The sequence below is a fragment of the Peromyscus maniculatus genome, chromosome 21 (assembly GCF_049852395.1).
Source record: "Peromyscus maniculatus bairdii isolate BWxNUB_F1_BW_parent chromosome 21, HU_Pman_BW_mat_3.1, whole genome shotgun sequence".
NCBI lineage: Eukaryota > Metazoa > Chordata > Mammalia > Rodentia > Cricetidae > Peromyscus > Peromyscus maniculatus.
In genome coordinates, this window is record NC_134872.1 from 16220050 (window position 1) to 16246292 (window position 26243).

At 39.6% G+C, this 26243-nt stretch overlaps 1 protein-coding gene across 1 annotated transcript; it reads right to left on the reverse strand.

The window, feature by feature from the left end:
* Nucleotides 1-1308: 1308 nt before the first annotated feature.
* Zwint (ZW10 interacting kinetochore protein) lies at nt 1309-22742 on the reverse strand. The gene is made up of 8 exons (XM_006979057.4): nt 22636-22742; nt 21095-21185; nt 20809-20932; nt 20481-20647; nt 20227-20283; nt 19921-20060; nt 19724-19840; nt 1309-1675 (listed from the first exon to the last, which is right to left on the reverse strand). Exons 1-7 carry the CDS (start codon nt 22671-22673, stop codon nt 19726-19728), a joined length of 732 nt encoding a protein of 243 aa, XP_006979119.1. The 5' UTR covers nt 22674-22742; the 3' UTR covers nt 1309-1675; nt 19724-19725.
* Between the last annotated feature and the right edge of the window lie 3501 nt (nt 22743-26243).

Sequence of the window (26243 nt, forward strand, 5' to 3'; positions counted from 1 at the left end):
AAGCTACACAGAGAAACCCTGTCTCGAAAAACCAAAAAAAAAAAAAAAAAGGAAAAAAAAATTAATAATTAGTCTTCTGTGATAGTCAAATTTGTAGCAGTGTTAGTTAAGTTTTCTAGGTATACATAGATATATTTCAGATAGATAGGTAATCTTCAAACACTTCAAAGACCTACAGAATATGGCATTTAAAATGTTTTTAAAAATTTAAGACTTTCTGGACAGTGAGACATGTCTGCTCCTGGCAGCACCAATTTACTTAGAGAGGAGGATGAGCATCGAAGACACTCTATATGGAGTTATCTTCTTCTTGGCAAAAATTGCCATTTGGGCAAGAAACTGTTCTTGCCTGGACTGCTTGATCGACTGGACATACAGGACCCATATAAAGGTGATCACTGAATTTTGCTTGGTGAAATGATCCTTCAGGTTCCTGCATCGCAGAGGAAAACTGCCAGACATTTACAGAACAGAGAGAGAAGTGACTGAGATACTGCTAGGCCTGTGGACTAAGACAGATGCCCCAACTTTACAGAGGAACTTAGATGACTGTCCAGGGTGCCAGCTGTCTCTGTCTACTCTCGCAAGACTCCCGAAAGTTGCTTGCATCCTTCTCCTGTTTCTCAGGTAATAGTATATCCTTCTGAGGTCTTTGATGCAGTTGAAGACTAGATAGTTATAATTTCCTTAGTTATGATAAAAGATATGAAACCTTAGACTCACAAATATAGGATATCCTCTTTAATTTTGCCAAATACAAATAGAATAGATATTATAGACTAGATATTGTAAATGTAATTCTTGCTTGATAATTGTTGTTATATGTAATTTTACTATGTTAAAGTTAAAACTTACCCTTTTGAAAAAAGAAAAGGGGAAGTGCTGCAGATGCTATGAATGTGTTGATCTGATTGATTGATAAAATGCTGATTGACCAGTAGCCAGGTAGGAAGTATAGGTGGGACAAGCAGAGAAGAGAATTCTGGGAACAGGAAGGCTGAGTCAGGAGTCGCCAACCAGACACAGAGGAAGTGAGATGTAAAAGTTACCTAAGCCACAAGCCATGTGGCAACTTATAGATTAATAGAAATGGGTCAATTTAAGATGTAAGAGCTAGTCAATAGTTAGCTTGAGCTAATGGTCGAGCAATTTTAATTAATATGAGCTTCTGAGTGATTATTTTATAAGTGGGCTGCAGAACAGAGGGGCCCAAGCAGGACTGGAGAAAACTTTCAAAAAAACTACAGTTTATATGATCTTTTTTTTTTTTTTTATTTTAAATCAGGCAGAATAAGGTAGATTGCACTGTGACTAAAAAACAAAAAAAAAAGAGAGATTAAATGAAAGATTGATTCCTGTTCCCAGGAAGGTACCCAACAACCTAAGGTTTCCCAGGAAGTCCATCTCCATATAGGGGGTCAACATTCCAGGCCAGAGTCATGTCGCAAGTTCTTCAGCAGCAGTTCAGGTTTGCGGGATTTCAGTATGTCCTGAAGATCAGCTAACAGGCTTTGCAACCAGCTGTCAATCTTAACTAGATTTCCTTCAATCCACACTCCTTAGCTGTTGAAGACGTCATTATACCATCTCACTTCTCAAGCCACAGCATTATCACGAGACTTCTGATTCTCCGTGGATACGGTGCTCCATGCCAAACCAGTATTTTTCTTTGTTCCTTGTAAAATACAAACAGGTGTGATACAACAATGTTAAAGAGCTGGTGATGTCAACTCTAACTCTAGTTGTTGCCATACTTCTTTTGTGTCCTTAGCTACCCCAGCCTTATAAGATGCATACACTGAAGCACTAAAGCTACATAAATCCAGTCTGCTCTACGGTCCCCAGACACATGAATACAATGGTTTAAATGTGCCCCTTGAATGGGTGGGCACCATAAACCTAGTATAACTATCATTAAGCTCTGTTTCCAGGCCAGTGTCTAGCCCCGTCTATTCTTCATCTCAGCATAGAAGTGGATCCTACCAGTTTAGAATAAAGACACTTTGGAGTTCCCCTTACATATAGTTCAAACATTTAATGTACCATCAATAGGGTAAAGCAGATGCTCAAACTATCCATAATCACATGATTTAATACATTTCTCTGCCAAAAATACCTGGCCTAGATCTTAGTCATCTTTCAGCCTTATTAAGTACATTCATAAATTCTAAATAACTGTATTTCAAACCTATCATCCCTGGTCTAATCTGTATAAAAAAGACAAAGTGGTCCTTGTGAATATAAATCAGATTATATACTCAAAGCTTTTTATTGACATGTTTCTCTCAGAGTGGCTCCAATCCAGTGTCCTATAAGCTTTTTCATCAAGGTCCATTTATTGCCTATTTCTTTCTTCACAAATAGTGACTCTCATATTATTTCTTTAATAAGCCCCTTTCATAGAATCCTTCATAAAATCTAGTCAGACAGGTCCCATGTTAACTCACATGGCTCAGTCCTCACTCTCTGTTTTTCCCCCCTTAGTGCAGAATTATCTTCCTCTACTTAATGTACTTTCATAACAAACTCCATCCCATGGGAACTTCCCTTCCCCCTGAAATACTGTTCTTTCCCTGATATAATTTCACTCAATACTTTTGTTGCGATATTTACTTCATTATCTGTACTAGAGTGTCAATGGTGTGATGCTGAAGAAGGTGAACCTTTTGGAATGCATAATTACCACTTAGAAAGTTGTGGTTAATGAGCTTCTAGTATTAGGAGATGAAATAGGAGGAAACGGCCAGAAAACATGGCAATAAAGGGAAAAGCATATTTTCTAATATTAGTTTGGCCAAGGTTTGTCTACTTGAATTCATTTTTTAAGTTATATATTATACACAAAAGTTGGAAACGAGCCTAAAAACCATGACTACATGACTGTATTGTAGTAATACTTAAAGAGTTTAATGGGTTTGACTCCACTTCTCAGTATTTACATTGGAGGAAGCTTTCTAGTATTAAAAGAAAATGAGTTTAAGGAAGAGAAAATATCTCCTTACATAACTTGAGTTAACACTTCAGAAACTATTTTCACCTGTGTCATTTTTACAAATTGCTAATTGGGAAAGCAGCTATTATTGGGAAAATTATGTTATTATTTGTCATTCTGTATGTGACTGTCAAGCAAGCACATCCCTAGACTCTGTGCTAATGGGTAAGTTTGGTATGAATCAGCAGAGGTGGCCTTCACTCATGCAGAACCCAGCCAATAGCTTGTTGGTAAGACCTTGCAATCCCACACTCCTGGCTTTTGTTAATAAGCTCGGTTCTCTCCAGCAGGATGTGGCTGACCAAGTAAGTAGCAGGACAGTTGTAAAGTGGGTGGATTTAATTTGGGGGTTTATAGTTTCTTCCCCTTCATCACTGAGTGGCTTGGCAGCACTGACTTCTTTTTTCAAGATGACCCATAAATGCAGTGTAGAAGGGCAAACAACCTGCAGTCAAGCCAGCCTCTCTGAGCCAGCAGTTATTGTGGAGTGTATCCCAGAAGCTTTTGGGTTTTTTTTTTTTTTTTTTTTTTTTTTTTTTTTTTTTTTTTTTTTTGTGTGTGTGTGTGTGTGTGTGTGTGTGTGTGTGTGTGTGTGTACACTCACCTTTGAGAGAGGGTCTCACTCTGTATCCCAGGCTAACCTGGTATTTGCTACACAGCTCAGTGAAGCCTTAAACTAACAGCGAGTCTCCTGTCTCAGCCTTCCAAGGATAAACATTATGGGTATACACCATCACATCTATTATTTTCAAAAAAGAGAATTCAAGGCCCGCTCAAGAGTGGACACTTGTTTCTCTGAAAACAAATAATGAGTGGTGAAGTTAATGTGAGAAGAGGAAAAAATACACTTCCCAAAGGAAGACACAATGAGACCTTTGGGAAAGTCATTGTATTACTCTTAGCCAGCTTACTAAACGTAACTGCCAAATATTCAGCTTTACAATAGTGTTCTCTTTCCCTAGAGTCAGTTGACACAGGAAGCTGGAGTCAGAATTTTGCATCTAAATTCCGACACCATTACTCATCTAGTTTTTTTGAAAAGATTACTCAATAACTGAGTGCCAGTTCAGCTAGCTTTAATATAAACTACCTTAAATTTTGACTTATTAGTAGATAAAAATGAATATAATGTATTAGTACAATATTTCATAGAAATGGGTATCAGAGAAAGCCACTATACCCATTAGTGATACTAAAGATTTTCACTATAACTTGTGTTAAGATCAAACAGCACACAGCAGAGGTTCATGCTACTTTATGGATCAGTGTCTTAGGAGAGAAAGGAACAGGAAGCCACCTGGCAGCTTACACATGAGCATTCATGGATGTTTACTGCACAAGCTCACCATGACCTTAACGCCCATGTCTTCCAGCATCTGTGTCAGCATTTCCAAGTCCCTTTTACCAAAGGACTAGTCATTTGCCTTATTTGTAAGAATGTTATTTTTGCCATTAATTTACCCAAAAGCCTAATTTCAAATTTAAAAAAAAGAAAGAAAAAATGTATTATTATTATTAGTTGTACAACTGAAAGTCTCACTTGAGTTACCCATGACAGGACACCATGACACTGCATAGCAACTCACCAAGTGAGTAAATAGTAAATATGATGCTTAGAAGATGAAGAAACTCTAGCACAGTGCCTCTTCTGTAAAGACACTTAAGAGAACTCAGACTCTGGGATGTTTGTATCAAAACTTAAGAATCACAGCCAGGATACAAATGCTTTTTATAGAGTTTGGGGAAATTATACTTCTGCAATTATTCCTTTCACTTCTCAGAGTAGGTTAACAAAATACAGACTCAGCCGGGCGGTGGTGGCGCACACCTTTAATCCCAGCACTCAGGAGGCAGAGCCAGGCGGATCTCTGTGAGTTCGAGGCCAGCCTGGGCTACCAAGTGAGTTCCAGGAAAGGCGCAAAGCTACACAGAGAAACCCTGTCTCGTAAAACCAAAAAAAAAAAAAAAAAAAAAAAAAACAGACTCAATAATATCCTATCCAATATTGTTGATACTTATGTGCCCTTCACATTCTCCCTCTACATACATGATGCACCATCTCACACATTCACTCCAGGATAACTTAGGACAGGTGTGATTTCCTCCAGTCATGTCCCAGAAAGAAGTTTTGATACTGAAATGAACCTTGAACTAGTCTTATAATTCTGCTAAAATTATTTACATAATTTATATCATATCTGCATGGCTTATATATAATATAAATATATATATATACATATATATGGAAAGGAAAAATGAGATATAGAACTATTTTTCAGAACCTTGATCAAGGAGGCTGTTTGTGCCAAAGCCAGTAACAACAAAATTTCAAGAATATGTGCTATGTTAACGATGGGATTCAAGAGCTGGAGAGATGACTCAGTGGTTGAGAGTTCTAGGTGCTTGTGATGAGGAACCGAGTTTCATTCCCAGCACCAAACTCAGGTGGTTCACTAATGTCCTTAAACTCTAGATCCAAGAAGAGCACATTCTTCCATCCTCTGCAACTCATGAGCACAGACTCACAGAAAGACAGATGTATGCACAAACACACACATTCAAATTTTTTTTTTTTTAAATTGAATTCTGAAGGTGGTTTCTGCCCACTAAGTAACCACAGAGAGGCTTAATATTAATTATAAATGCTCAGCCAATAGCTCAGGCTTGTTACTTACTAGCTCTTACAACTTAAATTAACCCATTTCTATTAATCTATGTGCTGACAATGTGGCTCACAGTGTTATCTGTCCTCCAGCATATCTTGCTCCCTCTGCATCTCCTGGCAACTCTTCTGACTCTGTCATTCTTCTTCCCAGAATTGTCCTAGTCTGGCTTTCCAGCCCAATCTCTCCTGCTTAGGCCAGTCAGTTCTTTATTAACCACCGAAAGCAATACATACTTACAGTGTACAAACATTGTTACACAGCAGAATTCAATGTTCAAGGTTATTTAAAACCATGCTTCATTAAATAGTCCTAAATTAGATTGTCTTGAAACAATAGGCCATCAAATGCTATGAAGGTGTGAATGCTTATACCTGTGCTTAGTGACTGCAAAGGACTACCTTTGATATTTACGCACAACAGTTTTTTAATAAAATAAAATAATCTTTAAACTATTTATCTGCACCTAAATCACAGAACTGATTCTAAGCAATAGAACCACTGAGTATCAAGGACAAACATCCCTTGAGGAGTCTAACAAATCAGGAAGAGTAGCTGCCTCCATACTGAGGAGTGCAGATGTGGAAAGATGACCTCCATCTGGAGGTTCAGCAGGGCCTCTCCCCAACAGAGCCCCATCTACATGTTTGTCTGCTTGCATTTCCCACTATCTTCCCATTGCCAACTTGAACACCAAGGTCAAGCAAAGACATGCAGTATCAATGGCCCCATCAAAGTCCTCTGTGGGCAACCAAGACAAGCACACTTCTAGAAAAGAAAGAAAGGAAGCCTGAGAGCAGCATCCTGAGGTTGTCCTGGGCCAGCAAAATCTTATTTAGGAGACTCTATGCTGGTCCCTGCTGTTAGCTTTTATTTTCCATCATAGTTTCCGTTTAGATACACTAACCAGTGTCTTAAGAAGAGTGAGAAACCATCAAGACCCTGACTAGATAAAATCTGTCAAATAAGACAAGGCCATTGCAGGCTTTCAATTTGCCATACAATATTAATATCACTGTCTTTCCATCAGAAATCCAGAAGGTGCACAATTGTTAGCTCTTTTCTTAGATGTATCTACATCTTGCTGTTTATCACTCACTCCCTCTAAAGGTACGACTCTGATTCAATCAGCTACTACCTTTTGCCTCATCTTACATTTTTTATTTACACGGCAGCTTTAAGCTCTTTTAAATTACATACACATAGTTGTCTTGTTCAAAATTCCTGCTAGCTTCTTAACTCAGAATGAAACCTAAACTCCCCACTACAGTCCATAAGCCCCAATATGACCAGGCTCTGAGCTTTTCAGGCATCATTTCATGCTCCTTATTTCCTTATTCTGCTCTCACTCTCGGCTTTCTAGTCATTCCCCAAAGACATGAAGCACTCTACTATCTCAATGCTATTACTTTCATACTTCCTCCACCTTTCTGGAAGCTATTCTGGCACCAATGACTTGACTTTCTACCACCTTTTGCCCTTGTCGAATTTCAAATATCACCGTACCTGTGCTATGCACCTACCTAATTCAAGCTTTAAGAGTTGGCTAGCTACATGAGCAAGCGCGCACACACACACACACACACACACTCACCACAAATGACAATACATTTAGGAACAGATGCAGTAAAGATATCTCTTACTAAAAGATTTCCCTGAATTTGCACTTCTAAGATATTTTATGGCAACTGGATTCTTTTGAGATATTCAGAAATGACAGTAAAAAAATCAACATCTTTAATTATTAATCACAGACATTACACTTGGGATTTTTATAGGTAAATAAAATCTTCCAGATCAATTAGTTCAGGGTCAAAAATAAGGAAAACTTTCTGTAAACATCACGTGACACAATTCTCTGTTTAAGGGGAGGTAGGGAAGGGAAAGAGAGATGACAGACAGGGCTGAAACAGAGCAACATCACAAAGCAAACAAGGAGCTGGAGAGACAGATGGATCAGCAGTCAAGAGTATTTGCTGCCTCATAAAAGACTCAGGTTTGGTCAGATCTCAGCACCCATTTGGGGGCTCACAAGTTATCTCTAACTCCAGTTCCAAGAGACTCCATGATCTCTTCTGGATTTCTCATGCGCCAGGAGAACACAGAAGAGTACATACATACAGGCAAGCAAATACTCATGCACATAAAATAAAAATAAATCATAATTAATCTTGAAGAACAATCAAAAAAGCAAGTATTAAAAATATTTTTGAAACCCTTGTGGTCTGAAAATTGGAAAGTAGACAAAAGGAAATCATTGCAAGATTACAACACTTTGCATTGAGGGGCAAGAAAGATGGATGGCTCGGCAGTTAAGAGCACTGGTTCCTCTTCCAAAGGACTCAGGCTCAATTCCCAACACCCACATGGCTGTAATGACAGTTCTAAGAGATTCAACACCTTCTTCCTTGGGTATAGTACATACATTGCAAACAGGCACATATACAGGCAAAAATAGCCATACACATTAAAGACAAAAAAATGAAAATAAGCATACTTAGTCATGTAATTCATGAGGTCACTTTCTCATGGCCCTTCAGGCTATATGAGAGTGTCACAGAAGTTAGAGATATAGCCAAGGAAGTGACATGAAAATAAAGGAGAGCAGACACTGCATGGATATGAGTATATATATGTACATAGTATATGTAAGCATATAAGTGTACCTATAAGTATATAAGTATATACATAGTATGTATGTACTATGTACATATATATATATATATATATATATGTGACTCACCCCAAAGACAGAGCAATTGAGTAAACAGTTTTCTCAAGGAAGCTAGAATATTTCAAACTCAAAAGTAGCACGTCAACTCTTTCCCTCCTTTACAAACTTTAACAAAACCTAAACCTACCAATCAAAGCATAAGTCAGGTCAGGGATCAGTAGAAGTAGTGTTCATTAGTACTCTAAAATTCCCAGTGTGTGAGGGGTTTATGAAATTAGGACATCTTCCCAAGTATGAGGCAACTGATTTAATATGGTATTCAGTATCTGAAAACACAGTGGTATTTAGTGACTTAATGAGATATTTAATGATACAAGCAGTTCAGTAGTGGTCTCTTCAAAGCACATATGGTTTTGTGTTTTAGCATAAAGGCTACTTGAAGGAACAGTAGAGTACTGCTCTGGCAGTACAGTTGCACATCATTTTTGTGAGGACAGAATTGAATGCACACAGAATCCACTTGAATCCTATGTTATTTTGAAACTGGACATGAATAATCCTTGAAGTAGCTTCTCATATTAAAAAATATTACTAGCACTCACAGTAAATAGGATTTTTCCAAAATGCTTGCTTGGAGATATCAGAATGTTTGTATGTGATAGAACTCTTCTGGAGGTAACACAAAATGTACAAACCTGCCTCTTCCCTTTCCTAGACAGTCCAGAACAACTGTCCTTGCTAGTGCTATTTCTTGCAAGACTGAAGAACCTAGACTCCACTTGTGGACTCTCCTCTCCTCACTCCAGTTGGGTGTTGTGGCCTATAATCCCATCAAGTGAGTGGAAGCAGGTGGGTTACGAGTTTGACACAGATCTGAACTACAAAACAGAGCTCTGCCTCAAGAAATCCAAGACAAAAATTTCTGGTCAGTGTTGAAATGGTATTTATAAAAGCTACTTAGTGAGATGACACTGTTAAGAAGTTGATGCTATTAAATGGCAGACCATTCCTGGGTCCCTAAGCTGATGGCATTACAGTCACCAGACCTGTTTAATGTTTTCAAGGCCTAAACTAGGAAGCAGGTATAACAAATCTGTACAGTCAACCTTGCTTAAAGAACTTTCATCAATTCTCCTGAATTGAATCTTAAGAACCAAAGCCTTCAACAAAGTATATTTTGATCATTAAGGAGACAAAAATATAAATGTATGTTAACTATGACCTGTGCAAAGAAACTTGAATACATTTGCCCTTAAATTTGAATGTTGCAACAACTGCTGGAATTCTCTTCATCTTAAGCATCTGATGAATAATTACTAGATCTATAAACAGTAATACTTAAGTATTCAATATCTGGAAGCCAAAAGTTGTGTGATAACCATGATATTATCTTTGCTCAAAACCAGGATTTCAAAAGATGTTGTTTTCATTTTAAAGATAATAAAATAAACACATTAATATTAAAAAGACAGATAAGAGCTTAAAGTTTAACATCTATTTGTTTTTAGCTCTATTCTTCAAATTCTTCAGGATGTCCTTTGCCACACTGTCCAACAACTGCTTTGAGTCAAGCAATGTTCTCTCCTGGCTTCACAAGCCCATCTATTCTAACCTCTCCAGCCACACTTCTTACTGTTCATCAAAATAGTCATGCCAGCCGGGCGGTGGTGGCGCACGCCTTTAATCCCAGCACTCGGGAGGCAGAGCCAGGTGGATCTCTGTGAGTTCGAGGCCAGCCTGGGCTACCAAGTGAGCTCCAGGAAAGGCGCAAAGCTACACAGAGAAACCCTGTCTCGAAAAACCAAAAAAAAAAAAAAAAAAAAAAAAAAGTCATGCCATCTCTCTTGGACTTTAGAATCCAAATGTTTACTGTGTTTAAAATATACTTTAATGCTTCCTTGATAAGACTATCTCTATAAAGATTTCACACCTCACCATTTCTAAGATATTTTCTTGATCTATTCAATATCCAGGGAGTTAGACAAGCCCTCACATATTTCCTGGGAATATATATTTTTACATCGATCATAGCATATTTAATAGAACAAAGTCACTTCCTATGGGAAGTGTTTGTTACCATAGCATATTTAATAGGACAAAGTCACTTCCTATGGGAAGTGTTTGTTAATCAATAGTTCACTTATGTCGTTAGGAAGAAGACTGGACTGAATACTGGACTACTAAGGTCCCTCTCCATACATGGACAGAAGCTGAGACTGGCTGTGAGAGATGTCTCCCTGTATACAGAACAAGTTCCACCATGGGATCAAATTGAAAAATCAGCACACAACCTTTAACCTAAACTATAAAATTTTACCACAGACAAATATCGTTGTATTCAAGGGTACTTGAATTGTTTTCCATAATTTCATTCAAGGTTACCTCACCTCTTCACTGTCTTAGTTCATAAACTGTGAAGTTTTTCAAGGACCATTCATTCCATTGTGGAAAATGCAATGTTCACAGAGCCTCTGGTTACCTTCAAATAATGATTTTCATGCCAGATATACCCAGGAAAACATACGTTAAATAATTAGCAAGTCTTGTCAGTGTCTCCATATTCAGGCTATCCATTAATATCACCAAGAAAGCAAGCAGCTGAGAGAGATCTAGGTTTGGTTTCTTATTCAAGACATCCAGAAAAGTAAAACCAAGAAAGATTTCAGCCAATCCAATAGGGAATCTGTTAATACAGAATGTATTAAGAGGGCAATTACCAATGAAGGAACTGAGGACATCATGAAACATTATGGAAAGCTTTGGAGGATTTGCCATAAGAATGAAGACACTTTATCCACATTTCCTGCAAAACATATGCTGTGAAGATAGCAATATCTGAAGAAAATGTATCATATTTAACGCTTTTTTTATACTATCCATCAGCCATGTGGGAACCATTATATATACTTCAACTGACTGAATAAAATACATAGTCTCACAAAACTTCAATGATGGTAAATTGAGAAAAACTTCCAAGAAGCAAACATCTCTTGAAATACACCATAGCACTGAATGTAAACACAGCTCCTGACACAAAATTAAAAATTGAACCAAGTAGTCATTTAGCTTCTTTGTAAACAAATGAATAGGAAACCTAGTAAAAAAGAAATATAGTAAACTTGGTAGTAATCAAGACTGCAGTGAAGTTAGACAAGATTCCTATAGTCTCCAGGTGTCTTCATGACTGAAATGAGCCTTCAAAGACTAAAGCAGAATATTTTTTTTGTTTTGTTTTGGTTTTTTTTTTTTTTTTCAAGACAGGGTTTCTCTGTGTAGCTTTGGTGCCTCCTGTCCTGGATCTCTGTAGACTCCGTAGACCAGGCTGGCCTGGAACTCACAGAGATTTGCCTGGCTCTGCCTCCTGAGTGCTGGGATTAAAGGCGTGTGCCATCACCGTCTGGCTCATAGCAGAATAAATTTAGAAGGAAGATGCCTGACAGTTCACACATATACTGCATATGTATACACCCATATGTAATTTTATACTGTTGATGTAACTAACCGTCTTATTAAATAAGAAACACAGAAACAACGTAAAGGAGAAAGCTGAGAGGTCAGAGCTCAGAGCTAAAATCTCACCCTTCCGCCTGCGGTGTCCCAGCTTCCCGAAAGAGAGCTACTTCCTGTCTGTAAATCGATTTTCCAGTCATTCTGCCTTCTCATTGGTTGTAAACCCAAACACGTGACTGCCTCGTCACTGTCTGAATGTACAGCCCCCTAGGTCTTAAAGGCATATGTCTCCAATGCTGGCTGTATCCCTGAACACATAGAGATCTATAGGATTAAAGGCGTGTGCCACCACCGCCACACTCTGTCTATGGCTCTAATAGCTCTGACCCCCGGGTAACTTTATTTATTAACATACAATCAAAATCACATTTCAGTACAATTAGAATACCACCACATTATACACATACAAAATTCTTCTATAATTAGACCAGACACCTAGAGAAAACAAAATGTACTAGCTTCATAACTAAATTTACAAAGTAATATTAAATACAAAAACATGTTAAAAATGTTTGTATTTTGCCAGGCGGTGGTGGCGCACGCCTTTAATCCCAGCACTCGGGAGGTAGAGGCAGGCGGATCTTTGTGAGTTCGAGGCCAGCCTGGTCTACCAAGTGAGTTCCAGGAAAGGCGCAAAGCTACACAGAGAAACCCTGTCTCGAAAAACCAAAAAAAAAAGAAGTTTGTATTTTATGGAAAAAATTTGAGACAAATATTTACCTTAAATCATATTCTACTTTTGGGGAGCTCAATTTCCAAAGAAATGTTTAATTTAAATAATTTAATTAGATGCAAAACAAGTTATGCTTTGGACATATTAAACCTATTGAACTTTCCTCAAAAGATACACAATCTTTAGTTTCTGTTCTGCATTAGATATGAAATAGATCACAGAATGGTTCGTGTGCTGAAGACCTAGGACCTGACTGGTAGTGGAGAGGTGATTGGATCATGAGGGCTTTACTTTCACCAAGGGATCAATCTAGCTGAATGGACTGGGAGGTGGATCCTAGTTGGAGGAAGTGGGTCACTGGGAATATGCCTTAAAGGGTATAGCTGTGTTAGCAATTACGAGCATGAACACATAAGCATATATGCACCCTCCCTCTCCTGGTTGTTATGAGGTGAGGTACTCTCTTACATCACACCCTTCTGCAGTGATACCCACACAGCATCAGCAGGTGCAGAGACCTTTTACATCCCCAGAAGCATGGAAACAACTGACTGCAGTCTGAAATCATGAACTCAGATTTGGGTGCCATCAACTTGTTTATCTCAGGCACCACAGCAACAAAACACTGGCAATGATGCTTAGTAAATGACCTATTTATTACCCTTCCTTTTTCTTGCTGTGATACATATTCCTAGTAACTCTTACTCTTTCAATTACCACCCAGCATGCCAAGGGGGCTTAACTGAGGTAGGGAATTAGTCACTAAAGATCTCTGGGACTGTGAAAAAGAGATAAAAGTAATAAAAATTCCCATAATGGTATCAAGTATTCCCTTAGGTAACTTGTATGCATGTGGATGTGTATTTGTGTGTCCGTATGCATACACTTATGTGTGCATGTGTGTAGATTTCAAAGGATAGCCTTTCGTGTCATCCCTCCTCAGCTGATGTCCACCTTGTTTGGGGGAGACAGGGTTTCTCACTGAATCTGTAGCTTGCTAATTCAGAGCCCCAGGGATACACCTGTCTTCACCTCTACAATACTGGGCTTACAAGCAACTTCTGGCACCATGTCTAGTGTTTGATACAGATGCAAGGGATTGAACTCTGGGCCTCATGCTCACACAGCGGGCACATTACCAACTGAGCCATCTCCTTGACGCCACTGGATAAAATTTTTAATTTCTCAAAATAACTTTAAAAGCTTATTTCTAGTACCAAAGATGACAGCGGCACTTGACATTTCCTCTTTGCTTTACATTTAAGGAATCTAAGAATATTGTTGAATCTAAGTATTAAAGTTGTTAGACTGACAAACCACACCCATTGTCTAAAATTATTTATATTATTATTATAAGCACAGCTCTTACTTAAATGCTTATATACAGATGGCGGTTCTTTTCCTTTCATATAGTCAATTAATTCCCACATCCTTGATAGGCAGATTATTATTAGACATAATGAGTAATTCTGCATTGCTCAAAATGCTTCCCAACATTCATGAGCCCTTAGTGACTACTACCATGAAGTATGAACTGCAAAAGTAGGTAGTCCTCTTTTCCAGAGGTATCTTTTTGCTTTTTAATTGGTAACTAACACCATCTAGGAATACAAGCATCATTCAACTGCCTTGCTCATTATCCCTGATAATATGCTGTAGCTCACAGCTACACCGTATTCTTTTAAAGTAGGCTTTTCAACCTAGCTGCATTCCAAAATAAGAGGCTCCATCCGGGTGCCACTCCAATGTTGCTTTCAGGTAGTATCTAATTGCCTGAAGTGGCTTTCGGCTTTCCAGCTACTGTCATTCTATAGTCCCCAAAAGCAATACGAATGGAAGCACTTTTTTTCTGATACCCGTTCTGCCAAGAACTGAAACACTGATGATTTCCCTAAATTAAAATGCAATTGAAGATATTTTCCCAAAGCAAGAAAATTCACTAGGTTCTCTATATTCTGGCTGAAGGCTCTGACTCTATGCAGCCACGATGGTACAAGCTCGTAGAGACTCACTACTTCCTCTACCATATTATAACCTCTGCTCCAAGCTCTGCTTGGCTCCTAGTATTCCTGATTCCATTCTTAATGTTTCTTCAGCCTGATAAACGTAATCATCCTTGATGTGGCCAAAACGTTGTTTCTTAGCCTTAAATGGTAGAAGGTATTATCATTTTTTGATAGAATTCATTTTTTTTCTCTTCCATTTCTAAATTTAAGCTTGGAGAGTACAGGACCACTGCCTTCAATGCTCAGGACTTAAGTTCAGCACACAACACCTTCAATAAATATTTGGTATTTGCCTCCAAGTAATTACATGCTTGAAATTGAGCTAAAACTCGCCAGCTCTCTAGTCTTGCCTTAATAGTATACAATGAATTATTTGCCAAATAATCTTCAAGTATGAATACACCACAACTCAAAGTATAGATTGATTTTTGATGACCAAAGTATGTAGGGTCTTGTACACAGGAGTATGGAGAAGAAATCTGAAAAAGGAAACCTACTATTAAAGTTCTCACATCCTTGCTCCAACTTATTTGGTTCCCTGCCCAATGCATGTGCATGTGTGCATGGACATATACCATACATGTACATGTATTATGTGTCTCCGTGGTTGAACTCATACACTGAACTTAGTGTTTCTTTTTACTCTTATTTCCTCTCAGACTACATGACATGTTGAAATAGGCAATGCAGCTATTGTTATGAACAGAGGTTTTCAAATTAGAAACAAATCTATTTCTAACAATTTTGGAGTTATAAAAACAAACAGTAAGATATGATACTATGCTTCGTTAAATAGACTGTTTTAAATTACCCATTTAATACTACAGTATCTGATCCAGTTAATCCAAGATTCACATATATCAAGACCAAGCTCTGCCTCAAAGATACTATTTTCTTTCCACATACATGTAGAACATCAACTATGGCTGAGATACACAATGAGACAAAAAAAATTAGTATGAAAACCTTTTGGACTAGTTAAATTCTGTCATAATTTGACAGATGTATAAAAATATGGTACCAATTTTTACATATTACAGATTCCATGAAGAGGTCTTTTAGCAAGACATGTTGGTAAACAGGTATAATCTCAGCCATGAGAAGGCTGATGCAGGAGACTAGGAATTTAAGGCCATTCTCGCCTACAAAGCAAGAGATGATGTATCACAAAGAAAAAAACTTTTTTAGAACTTTGTTCTTGAATTCAACTAAAGTAGGATAATTTACGTTTCTCAAAAGACATTTGAAAAAGGCTTCAAAAATCCTAAGGGATGCTGATTCTAATGCCAAGTGTGTCAGTGAAGCATGTTTGTCAGTTAACAGACTAGGAATCCAAACAGTGAGTTTTTCAGAACCCAACAATCTAAGTATCAAATGAGTCACTCAAAGACTGGGCCAGGAATTATGGATTAAATCAATGTATTTAATTTCACACTCCACTAGTATTTCATAACTTATGCACAAAAAACACACAAAGAAGACATTTTAATGCAAGTTACATAGATTCTGTAAGATAGGGATGAAATGTACTCATCTCTGTGGTGATATTTTGTTTGTACTCTAACAAATAAAATTTGCCTGAAAATCAGAGGACAGAGCCTGCCATTAGATTAAACATAGAGGCCAGGCAGTGGTGGCACACACCTTTAATCCTAGCACTTGGGAGGCAGTGATTGGACTACAGGAAATTAATCCAGTCTAAAAGAAAAACAAAGCCAGGCAGTGGTGGCACACACCTTTAATCCCAGCACTAGGAAGGTTGAGACAGGAAGTGACATGGCTGGGCAGAGAAAGGAATATAAGGTGGAAGGAGACAAGAGTTCAGCACCCTGGAGGACTCTGGGACATTCAGTCTGAGAATTCTTAGAGACAGGGTCTTCCCTTTTCAGCTGAGGAGTTGGCCAGGTGAGAAGTAGCTGTGGTTTGTTTCCTCTGATCTTTCAGCATTTCTCCCATTACCTGGCTCCAGGTTTTTATTATAAGATCAATTAGGATTCGTGCAACACATCTCTGAAAGGCCAGAAAATGAGAGAGGACTAACAGTGTAAGAAACACGATTTTCCATTTTCAAAGTTAGGAATTTCTAATGTTATGACTGATAATTTAGTATACTTTTGGGTAACTAAGTTAGAAAGAACAAAATTATAAAATAGTAATGCCTCATAAAATATATAACCCTACACAGGGAAGAAAGGGCATTTTTTTAATCTACCCAATATTATCTAAATTATACAAATATTAAAAATATATGTCACAAGAAAGGAAATAACAAATGATTTTAAAAAAGAGTGAGTTAAAAGAAGGGAAAAAAGCAGTAAAAAGGCCAAAGTTTGAAATGTCCCATCACTCCCCTTGATTTGTGGAGCTATGGATTAATTGTAGAGCCTTGTATATACTAAAGCAAGTGTTCTACCATTATCTGTACCCTCAGGCTAGAGTTTGCAAAGACAAACAAAAGAAATAAAAGCCCCTTGGGAAATACTAATGAGAAATAGAAATAACATCCAGACAGCAAGAACGTAAATTAGGTAGCATGCAGATATAAAGAATAGCACAAATATGTACTTTAAAATTTGTACAAGTTACACTGGTGGTACCCATTAGCCACTGGCAGAATCCTTTCAGCTGTGTATGAGGCACAAAGTGTTGCCAAAGACAAAGGTCAGGAGAGGAGAGCTCACAGTGAGATTACTCAAACATAAACAAATGGCAGCATGCAATATTGGCAGTGTACCAAGGTAGTAAACTAGTAACCTAGCCAAGAGTGACAAGATTTCTGTGGGTATCATTCTTAACACAGAAAAATAAACTAAAAGTATACTGAGCTTTATATAGAACATCTTGAAATGAAAATTAAAATTCATGATGACTGAATAATGGATACCAACATACAATTACAATGACATTTAAAAAAAATTAAATGCTCCTTTAGACTAACACAAAGGGGTCCATTTCTAAGAGACTAGGCTGAGAAGATTCTAGAATTGTTGAAAGCCTGGTACTTGCTCAATTAATGGCAAGTAAAAGTAACTCCCAAACAATTTACAACATAATAAAATGACAAAGTAGAAAACACAAGATTCTGTGAGCAGACAGTGAGCTTAAGTAAGAACCCATGAATGAGTTCTGGCAATCTGAGTACAACACAGTAACCAGTTGATTTATTGTACACTTAAAAACTGCTAAGACAGTGAATCTTGGGTAGTCTCAACGCACAAAAGTGAGTGAAGTAATAACTACTACTGGCTTTGATTTCATCATTTCACAGCATATACCTATATCAAAACATGTTGTATACCTTTATACTATACACTGATTTTCTATTTTTACCTTGATAAAGTTTAAAAAGAAAAAGAAAGAAAGAAAAGCATACCCTAGAAATAGCTTTGAAATTTGCAGTTGATTTCTCATAGGAAACAATGCGAGTCAGAAAAGTATGAGGGAATACTTTGAGGAGGAAACAAAATTATTCAAGCTATACAGTCTTTGTGGTGGTTTAAATGAGAATGGGCCCCATGGGCTCATATATTTGAATGTTTGGTCCCTAGTTGGTAGAACTATTTGAGAAGGATTAGGAGGTGTGGTCTTTTGGAGATGGGTCACTGGAGTGAGGTTGTGAGGCTGTGAGGTTTTAAAAGCCCAAACCAGAAGTCCCAGTCTCTCCTCTCTGCCTGCTGTTTATGGACTAGATGTAAGCTCTCGGCTGCCAGCTCCAGAGCCATGCCCACTTGCTGTTATGTTCCTTGCCATGATGGGCATGGACTCACGGTCTAAAACCGTAAGGAAGCCCTAGGTTAAATGCTTTCCTTAAATTGCTTTGGGCACAGTGTCTCTTGACAGCAATAGAAAAGCAACTAAGACCAACTCTAAAGGAAATTATTAGACATTTCTTTATGATGAAGTTACTCTATAAGAAAGCAATAAAATGTAAAATCAAGGTAAAGTAAATGGTAAATTCATATGTAGATGTGAATATTGCACTGAATGACTAAAATGTTAATATGTGAAAATACAAACAGGCTAGAAGTAGTATGATGAACAATTGTATTTTATTAGTTAAAAGTGGGATGATATATCAATAGTAATGCCTTCTGGGCCTCTTTCTGTGTTTAAGAAAAGGATCAATGTTCCTTACACATTAACTTTAGGCTAATGATAGCTGAACTTACAGAGCTTCTAAGCAATAACAAGGACAAAAGAGATACAACAAGACAATACATTAAAACTAAGGCACAAAGAAAATTAAATTAATAGAAATTACAGTAATTATAAACTGAGCATTATGAAATCTTAAAGTATGACTGAAACTAATTTTTCAAAGAAGCCCTAAAAATGTTGCATACAAGTGACAAATGATAGGATTAAAAAGGTTGAAACTCAAAATTGAAATCCAGACAAAGGTAAAGCCAGATAAAAGGTAGGCAAAGAGAATTGGCAAGGTTGCATTAATTTTAAAAATGATGCACTATAAGGCCAAAGGTATTTGTGTAGAGATAAAGAGGGCAAGTACATAATGGTAAAGGACTGGTACAGAAGAGCCTAAGTAAGTGATGAAAATACCATCAAGCACAACAGAACTATGAAGAAAAATAAGTAAATTAACAATCACAGTTGAAAACTTGAACACAATTTTCAGACCTCAAAAACACCAAGCACATTAAAAATGTAAGTGGAAAAAATTAACACACACAATCCAAAGGAAACATCACACAATTCTAAAAGAAATAATTCCAAACCCCTAGGAAACATTAAACAAAGACCACACTGAGGCTACAACTATTTTCCCAGTCTAATCAAAAAATAGCAATTATTACGAATGGCATTCTCTAAAAACATTAAAAATGCATTTAGAGGCATTATCTTTTCCTAAGCACAACAGAAATTCTTACAATCATGTTCTTCCTACCCTCCCACTTCCTGTTCCCTCAGATCTAGAGTTCAGATGTGGAGGATTCCCTTTCAACTTTGCAAATTAAAGGACACCAAATTCTGAGTCGTGCATACTTCTATCATCACCCAGAAAGTCGTCATGTGAGCGTGTGGGCCTTTGGCCTTGATATATAATCTGGACAAGGAGTCAGATCAAGTCCCCAGCTCCTCTTTGCGTCTGCCGAATCAACTCTTAATTCAGTTGGAAGGACACACTACTGCCCCTCCACGGTTTCCCTGTTCTGCTGCGCTTTTTGGTCAGCTGATGGGGCTTACCTTTAGAGAGATTCGGGTGGAAGGGCATTTCCTGTGACGTCCCTGTCCTGAGCCTTGGCTTCGAGTACCAGCAGGTTATTCCGCAGGGTGCGCAGTAGCTGGAGGTAGGTCTGGGTCCTAAAAGGACAGAGTTTGTGTGCAGTGACAGCAGTATCGGGCAGACTGCCAGAGTCTCCCACCCAGGATTCCAGCCTCACCTCTGCAGCTTATCCTGCTCCTCTCCTGCTTGCTGATTCAAGGTTTCCAGTTCCTGATTTGACTGGTCGAGCTTCTGCTGAGCTCTCGCCTGCTGTTCCTTTACCTCTGCAGAAATCTTCACCAGCTCCTGGAGACGTTTCTGGTGGGGGTGAGGGTGCAGACATGACTCATGGGATGCTGCTCCCTTGGAGTCACCCCTCCGACCTCCCCTGCTTGGACAGAGCTCTGGGCTCACCCTCACGGACAGAAAGAGGTACCTCACCATTCTGAGGCAGAGAAGAGCCTAGAGAAGAGCAAGAGCCCACCTGGTGCAGCAGCCACTGCTTCTGAGCTGTCTGCAGTTTCTCCTCGATGACTTGCTTCTGCGGGGAGAAAAGGTTGACTTCGGAGGTCTGATTGTGGAGCCGGTGCCTAAAGTCCAACCCAGCTTACCCCTCCGCCCCCCAACCCACCCTGCCCGCCCTTCATTCCCTCAAGTCTTCTAGGTGTATCTTAGTCTCCAGCCAGCTTACTCCTCCCCTCCCCCTGCCCTTCATTCCCTCAAGTCTTCTAGGTGTACCTTAGTCTCGAGTTGCTCGCAAGCCTCCTGGAGCTCTGTGTACTTCCTTTGGACCTCTTCTACCTGGGGTAAGGCCTGGGTCAGGGCACATTTTATGGCTTCCACATGGCCCTGGTACGTGGCCTTCAGTTCCTTCCATTTCTCTTTAGCTTCAGCTGCCTGGCGTCCTGAGATGGGCCACAAAGGAGAGCATGAGTGAGGTTGGCCTGCAAGCAAGCCTTCCAAAACACTTGGCCACAGTCTTCCCATTAGCTAGACACTGACATCACTCACATCTCCCTCTTCAACCATTCAGACCAGACCCTACCACAAATCCAAGACTACTCACGACTCATGTCTTCAGAGACCAAAGCGTCTGAGCTCTGGGCAGTATCCTCCTGAGCCAGAAAATTCTGTAGGCAGTCCACTACCTGCAGCTGGCTACAAAGCAGCTTGTCCTTCTTCCGCGAGTTCTAGTCAGAGTGGGGACAGAAGCAGGGACTCTCTTTACCTTCGAGCACTCTATGCCAATATCATCTTCCATTCTGCTCCTCCACACTGCTGCCTAAAATCTCAATCGGCAATCCTAAGACCAGCCCTTACCCTCGAAAAGCTGGGTCCCACGTCGTACATACCTTCACAAACTCCTCCAGGATCCGAGCCGGCAGCTCTGCTTCTTCCTGCAAGCCTACAGGTTCTAGAATGACGGCTACCTCAGCCAGGACCCTGTAGAAAACAAGTGGGACCATGATATCATAGCACACTACCTCTAAAGGACATATACACATGCATATATGTTGGGGGCTGTCCCAGGATTTCTTTTGGTCACCAACCAGCTCCCAAATCATGACACAGAAACTTATTATTAGTTATGAACTCCCGGCCTTAGCTTATACTCCTTTCTGCTTACCCTTTTTTTTTTTTTCCCCTAACTTAAATATGTTTCTCTTCACCTACATTTTGCCTTGGGGCTTTTTACCTTCATTCTTTCTTTCTGTCTTACTCTGTGTTTGCTGGTTGGCCCTGGACATCTCTCTCTTTTTCTCCCTCACTCTCTCCTCTCTTCTGTTCTCTCGAGTTCTCCTCCTATTTATTCTCTGTCCACCAGCCCCACATATCTCTTCTCTGCCTAGCTACTGCTCATTCAGCTCTTTGTTAAGCCAACCAGGTGCCTTAAGCAAGCAAGGTGAAACAGCAACAAGTCTTTTCATATTTAAACAAATGAACCACACCTTTACATCGTTCACAAAAGCAGCAGGAAACAAATGCAACACACCTTTACACAGTTAAAGAAATATTCCACAGCATACACAAATGTAACACATCTTTGCCCAGCTAAAATAATATTCTACAACTGGAGGCTGGGCCAACGCTCAGGGTCCCAACTTGACCAAAGTCTACACAAGGACCGGAAGGGGCTCCAGACTGGGATCAGAAGAACTACGCTGTGCCTGGAGAACATGCAATGGTAACCAAGTGTCATGAGGAGAGCCATTAGGAACACTGGGGGATAAGGAGGGGGCTAAAGTGGCTAAATTTTTAAGTAGGGAGTGTCTCACTGGATCAAATCTACCTGCGTCGGTCTGAAAGCAGCCAGGGACACATACACAGAAACAGATAAGAGACAGAACTGAGGTGAGCCTTCGGAGCCATCCTAGCAAGGGCTCCTCTCAAAACACAGGATGAGGGACACTGAGGAGACTTGATGTATTGCCCAGCCTTTCCTTACTGGCTGGAACCATCCCCTAGGGGACAGATATAAGTACAAAACACACCAACGAAAAGGGTTGCGACAGAAATTAAACAAGTCTCCTGGGATGACAAAGGGTTGGTTAGGACAAACTGTAATGGAACTGATTCTTTTAGAATGCGCCAGAGGGGCCCTGGGCGGGCAAGGGGCAGTCCCTCAAAGGCAGCACCTGACATAAGGTGACCTAGGACAGCCCCCCAGAGGTATCACTCCTGAAACAGAAAAGTCAGTCGTCGTCGTCCCCCCCCCCCGCACCCCAGAAGTTGCATTCCTGAATTAGTGACACCGCCCCTCAGCGCCTGAACTCCTAAATTAAAAGCGAAACCGTCTCTCAGAGGTCGCCCTCCTAAACTAGGGTGACACCGACCCTCCTAAGCCACCGGGCAGAGCCGCCGAGAGCACCAGCCGCCCGCCTCCCACACTCACTCTTGAGCGGCATCAGCTCCGTTCTCTGCAGCCGCCATGGCTCTGCAGAGATGGCGCCTTTGGATTCTCCCGGAACTGCGCGCCTAGGCAAGCGATTGGCTGCTGGGTTGGTGGGCGGGAACCTAAGGAACATTACCTTGTTTTCATTGGCCAAGCGCCGGCTCCGGACCCGCCCCCGACGCACGCGCGGATGTATCTGGAGCGTGGGGACGGGCTGGAGGTTCTGCGCCTGCGCGGTAGGGAGTCCTGGCCCTGAAGGCTGAAAGAGCCAGAGACTGCTTATTCTAGTAATTGCAGCCGACAGAGAAAAGGCATTTTTTTTTTGCACGTTATTTTTACGTTTTCACTCTTCACGCTTTCTTTTTAAAATTTACTGCTGCCAAAGAAAGGAGGTGGGGCTATCCTCCAGGACGCTGAAGAATATTGATCTTATAAATAAATCGTAAGCGTTCAAAAAACATTGTGCTTTTACAGACGTTCTCACAGACCCCAGCAGAAGCAGCTGGGTCTCCTGTGTTGAGAAGATCCAGCTGAAACTGAGGGGGTTACTGTCGACAGAGTACCAGAGGGAGGGAGAGAAAACTGCTCCTAGAGGTTCAGGTTTCTGAAATAATTCAGTTGAGTCCTGAGCAACATCAAGGGAAAATTCCTAAAGGGTTGTTAAAGGTGATTGGAGATTAAGCAGAGTCGGTATCAGCTACCCTTTTTTTTCTTATACGAAACCCCCAGAGACCGCCAAGGAGCCCCCAGAGACCGCCAAGGAGCCGGTTTCTGATGCAAGCACGTAAGGGTCCTTTTATTCATGTTCAACCTGGACCGCCTCAAGGTAGATGGAAGGAAATGTGGCCACGGCCATGAGCCCAGGTGTAGACAGTTTTATAGGGAATAAACCACAAGATGGGAATTGGCAACTGGGGATTGGGTAGAATGGGCAAGGTGATTTTTTGAAACTATTGGTCTAGACTTTTGGCGACGAACCACAACCGGCTGAACAGGATTATCTGGACTGCTCAGCAGGATTATCTAGAGATCTCCAAGGGCCCAGGATCCTGTTAAGCTTTCCTCTCCTGTATAAACAGCAGACAGGATGTCTGCAGGAGTATCTGGATCCCGTTAGGCTTTCCTTTAAACAGCAGACAGAATGTCTGCAGGATACTGCTTTGTATCCATTCGAGTTATCACGGCATATTCCTGAGCCTGTAAAGTTAAGTCTAGGCCTTCACATTTTCACAAATTGGGATTGAGAGATGCATGATCATCTATGTAAAATGATAGACCTCTAAGAAGTGTTGCCCTGTAAGTAGCATTAATTAACCCTAGACTGTGCACTGTTGTAGTGCCACCTAGCCGATTAAAAGAGTGAGATTAAACAATCACTTAAATATGTGGCCAGCTAAACTGCAATATTGACTATGAAGTTGCAAGTCACCAAGCAATGTGTTTGTTTTACAATATCTGATCCTCACATAGTTATTACCAACATGAATAAAAGAAAATTCATTACTAGAAAAATAAGTCATGAATGAGAATTGAAATGTATGTTAAGACAGCAGACAAGCAAGCAGTAAGAAAATCTATATGTTCCAAAGAATGAGGAGAGATTAACAGAAAGCAAGATGTGGCACAAATGTGGGAGAGAGGAACTTTTATGTTGCTGTTGGGAATATAATATGACACATGCATTTGAAAACAATAAAGCATTTCCTCAAAGTGTGAAACATAGAATGATGGAATGAGCCATCATTTCCCAAGTATAACTACAAAAGAAATCAAAATATAAACAAAATGCATACAATACACAAAGTCTGTAAGGACCCAAAGTGGAACAAAGACGTCATGCTATAAGGAATGAAAAGAACTAAATATACATATTGTCAATGTAATGCAAATTGGCAATAACAAAGAATGGGTCCTCCTACATGGCAAACTAGCAAAGAACCTTGAAAAAAATGAAGTGAAAAAAACCAGGTATGGAAAAATAACCCTTTCAGATTTTATTATTTCTTTTATATGGGATATCCAAACAAGGCAAATCTATGCAAGTAGAAAGTGGATGAATACTTGAACAAGGGGTGGGGGAGAGAACAAGAAGTAGTGTACAGACAAATTAATGAGAGGAACTGGAAAGGAATAAAGAGTTTCTTTTAAGAGGGATTAATAAAAAAAAAAAAAGATCTGAAGTTAGGTTATGTTGAACGACATATCCAAAAGCCATTTCTTAATGCTCAAAAACAAATATCAAAAAAAACATTGTTTAGAGATGTGGAACAAAATAAAGATGAGCCAACCTTGTGGGGATGGACATACTACACTAAACTTGATATATTTTTAAATAGAGTTCTTAAATGAGAGACAATGAAATAAGGGGGGAAAAGACACAAATGAGTAATAACAAAAAAATTGAAATTTCATGATAAATCCAAAATTTCCCAAAGCCCCTAACACAGTGGTTCTCAACTTTTCTAATGCTGTGACTCTAATACAGTTCCTCATGCTGTGGTGACCCCCCCAACCAGCATATTATTTTTGTTGCTACTTCATAACTGTAATTTGTTATGGTTATGAGTCATAATCGAAATACCTGTGTTTTCTGATGGCCTTAGGCAACCCTGTGAAAGGATCACTCGACCCCCTAAAAGGCCACAACCTATAGGTTGAGAACCACTGCCCTAACAGAAGAAACATGCATGAAAATGCCACTGCATACCATAGTTATTTCACTTTATTCAAGACCTTTAATGAAAAGAATATACCATAAGCAACTGGCAAAAGAAGAAAGAATGTTGTATGTAGAAAAACAAAAACAATGAATATGGGGATTTTTGTCAGATATAATGCAATAAAAAGACTGGAACAACAACTGTAAAGTACTTTTTAAAAAGACAAGTCAACCTTGGTCTCTATAAGCAGTAAACAGCCTTCAAAATGGTTAACTAAAGGCATTTTTAGTGTGGAAGTGGAAGTAATTTTTCAGATCCACACTCTATAAGAAAGATAAAATGCATTAGTCTTATGGCAAAGTGACATATAAAATGTGAATATGAGCAGAAAAGTAGAAATCACCAGCTATGGTGACTATATGAAGAAATATGTCTTTTCTTAATATTTAAATGTTTATAAAATATTTATTGATAATTTCAGACAAAGAATGGGTGTCACAGTACATACAGCTTTTTTTTCCATTTTTTTCTTCAGTTTTTTTTATTTTTATTTTACAATACTATTCAGTTCTACATAATAGCCACAGATTCCCTTGTTCTCTCCCTTCCTGCCCCCCTCCCCTTCCCCCAGCCCACCCTCCATTCCCACCTCCTCCAGATCAAGGTCTCCCCCGAGGACTGGGATTGACCTGATAGACTCAGTCCAGGCAGGTCCAGTCCCCTCCTCCCAGATTGAGCCAAGCGTCCCTGCATAAGTCCCAGGTTTCAAATAGCTAACTCATGTAATGAGCCCAGGACCTGGTACCACTGCCTAGATGCCTCCCAAACAGATTAAGCCAATCGACTGTCTCACCTATTCAGAGGGCCTGATCCAGTTGGGGGCCCCTCAGCCTTTGGTTCATAGTTCATGTGTTTCCATTCATTTGGTTATTTGTCCCTGTGCTTTAT

Excerpts from the sequence above, each read along its gene's own strand:
- Zwint (XM_006979057.4), bottom strand. The coding sequence starts at position 22,673 with ATGGCGGCTGCAGAGAACGGAGCTGATGCCGCTCAAGA. Across the intron at positions 20,933-21,094 it reads TCCTGGAGGAGTTTGTGAAG|AACTCGCGGAAGAAGGACAA; the intron begins GTATGTACGACG and ends CACTCTGACTAG. Across the intron at positions 20,648-20,808 it reads GGTCTCTGAAGACATGAGTC|GACGCCAGGCAGCTGAAGCT; the intron begins GTGAGTAGTCTT and ends GGCCCATCTCAG.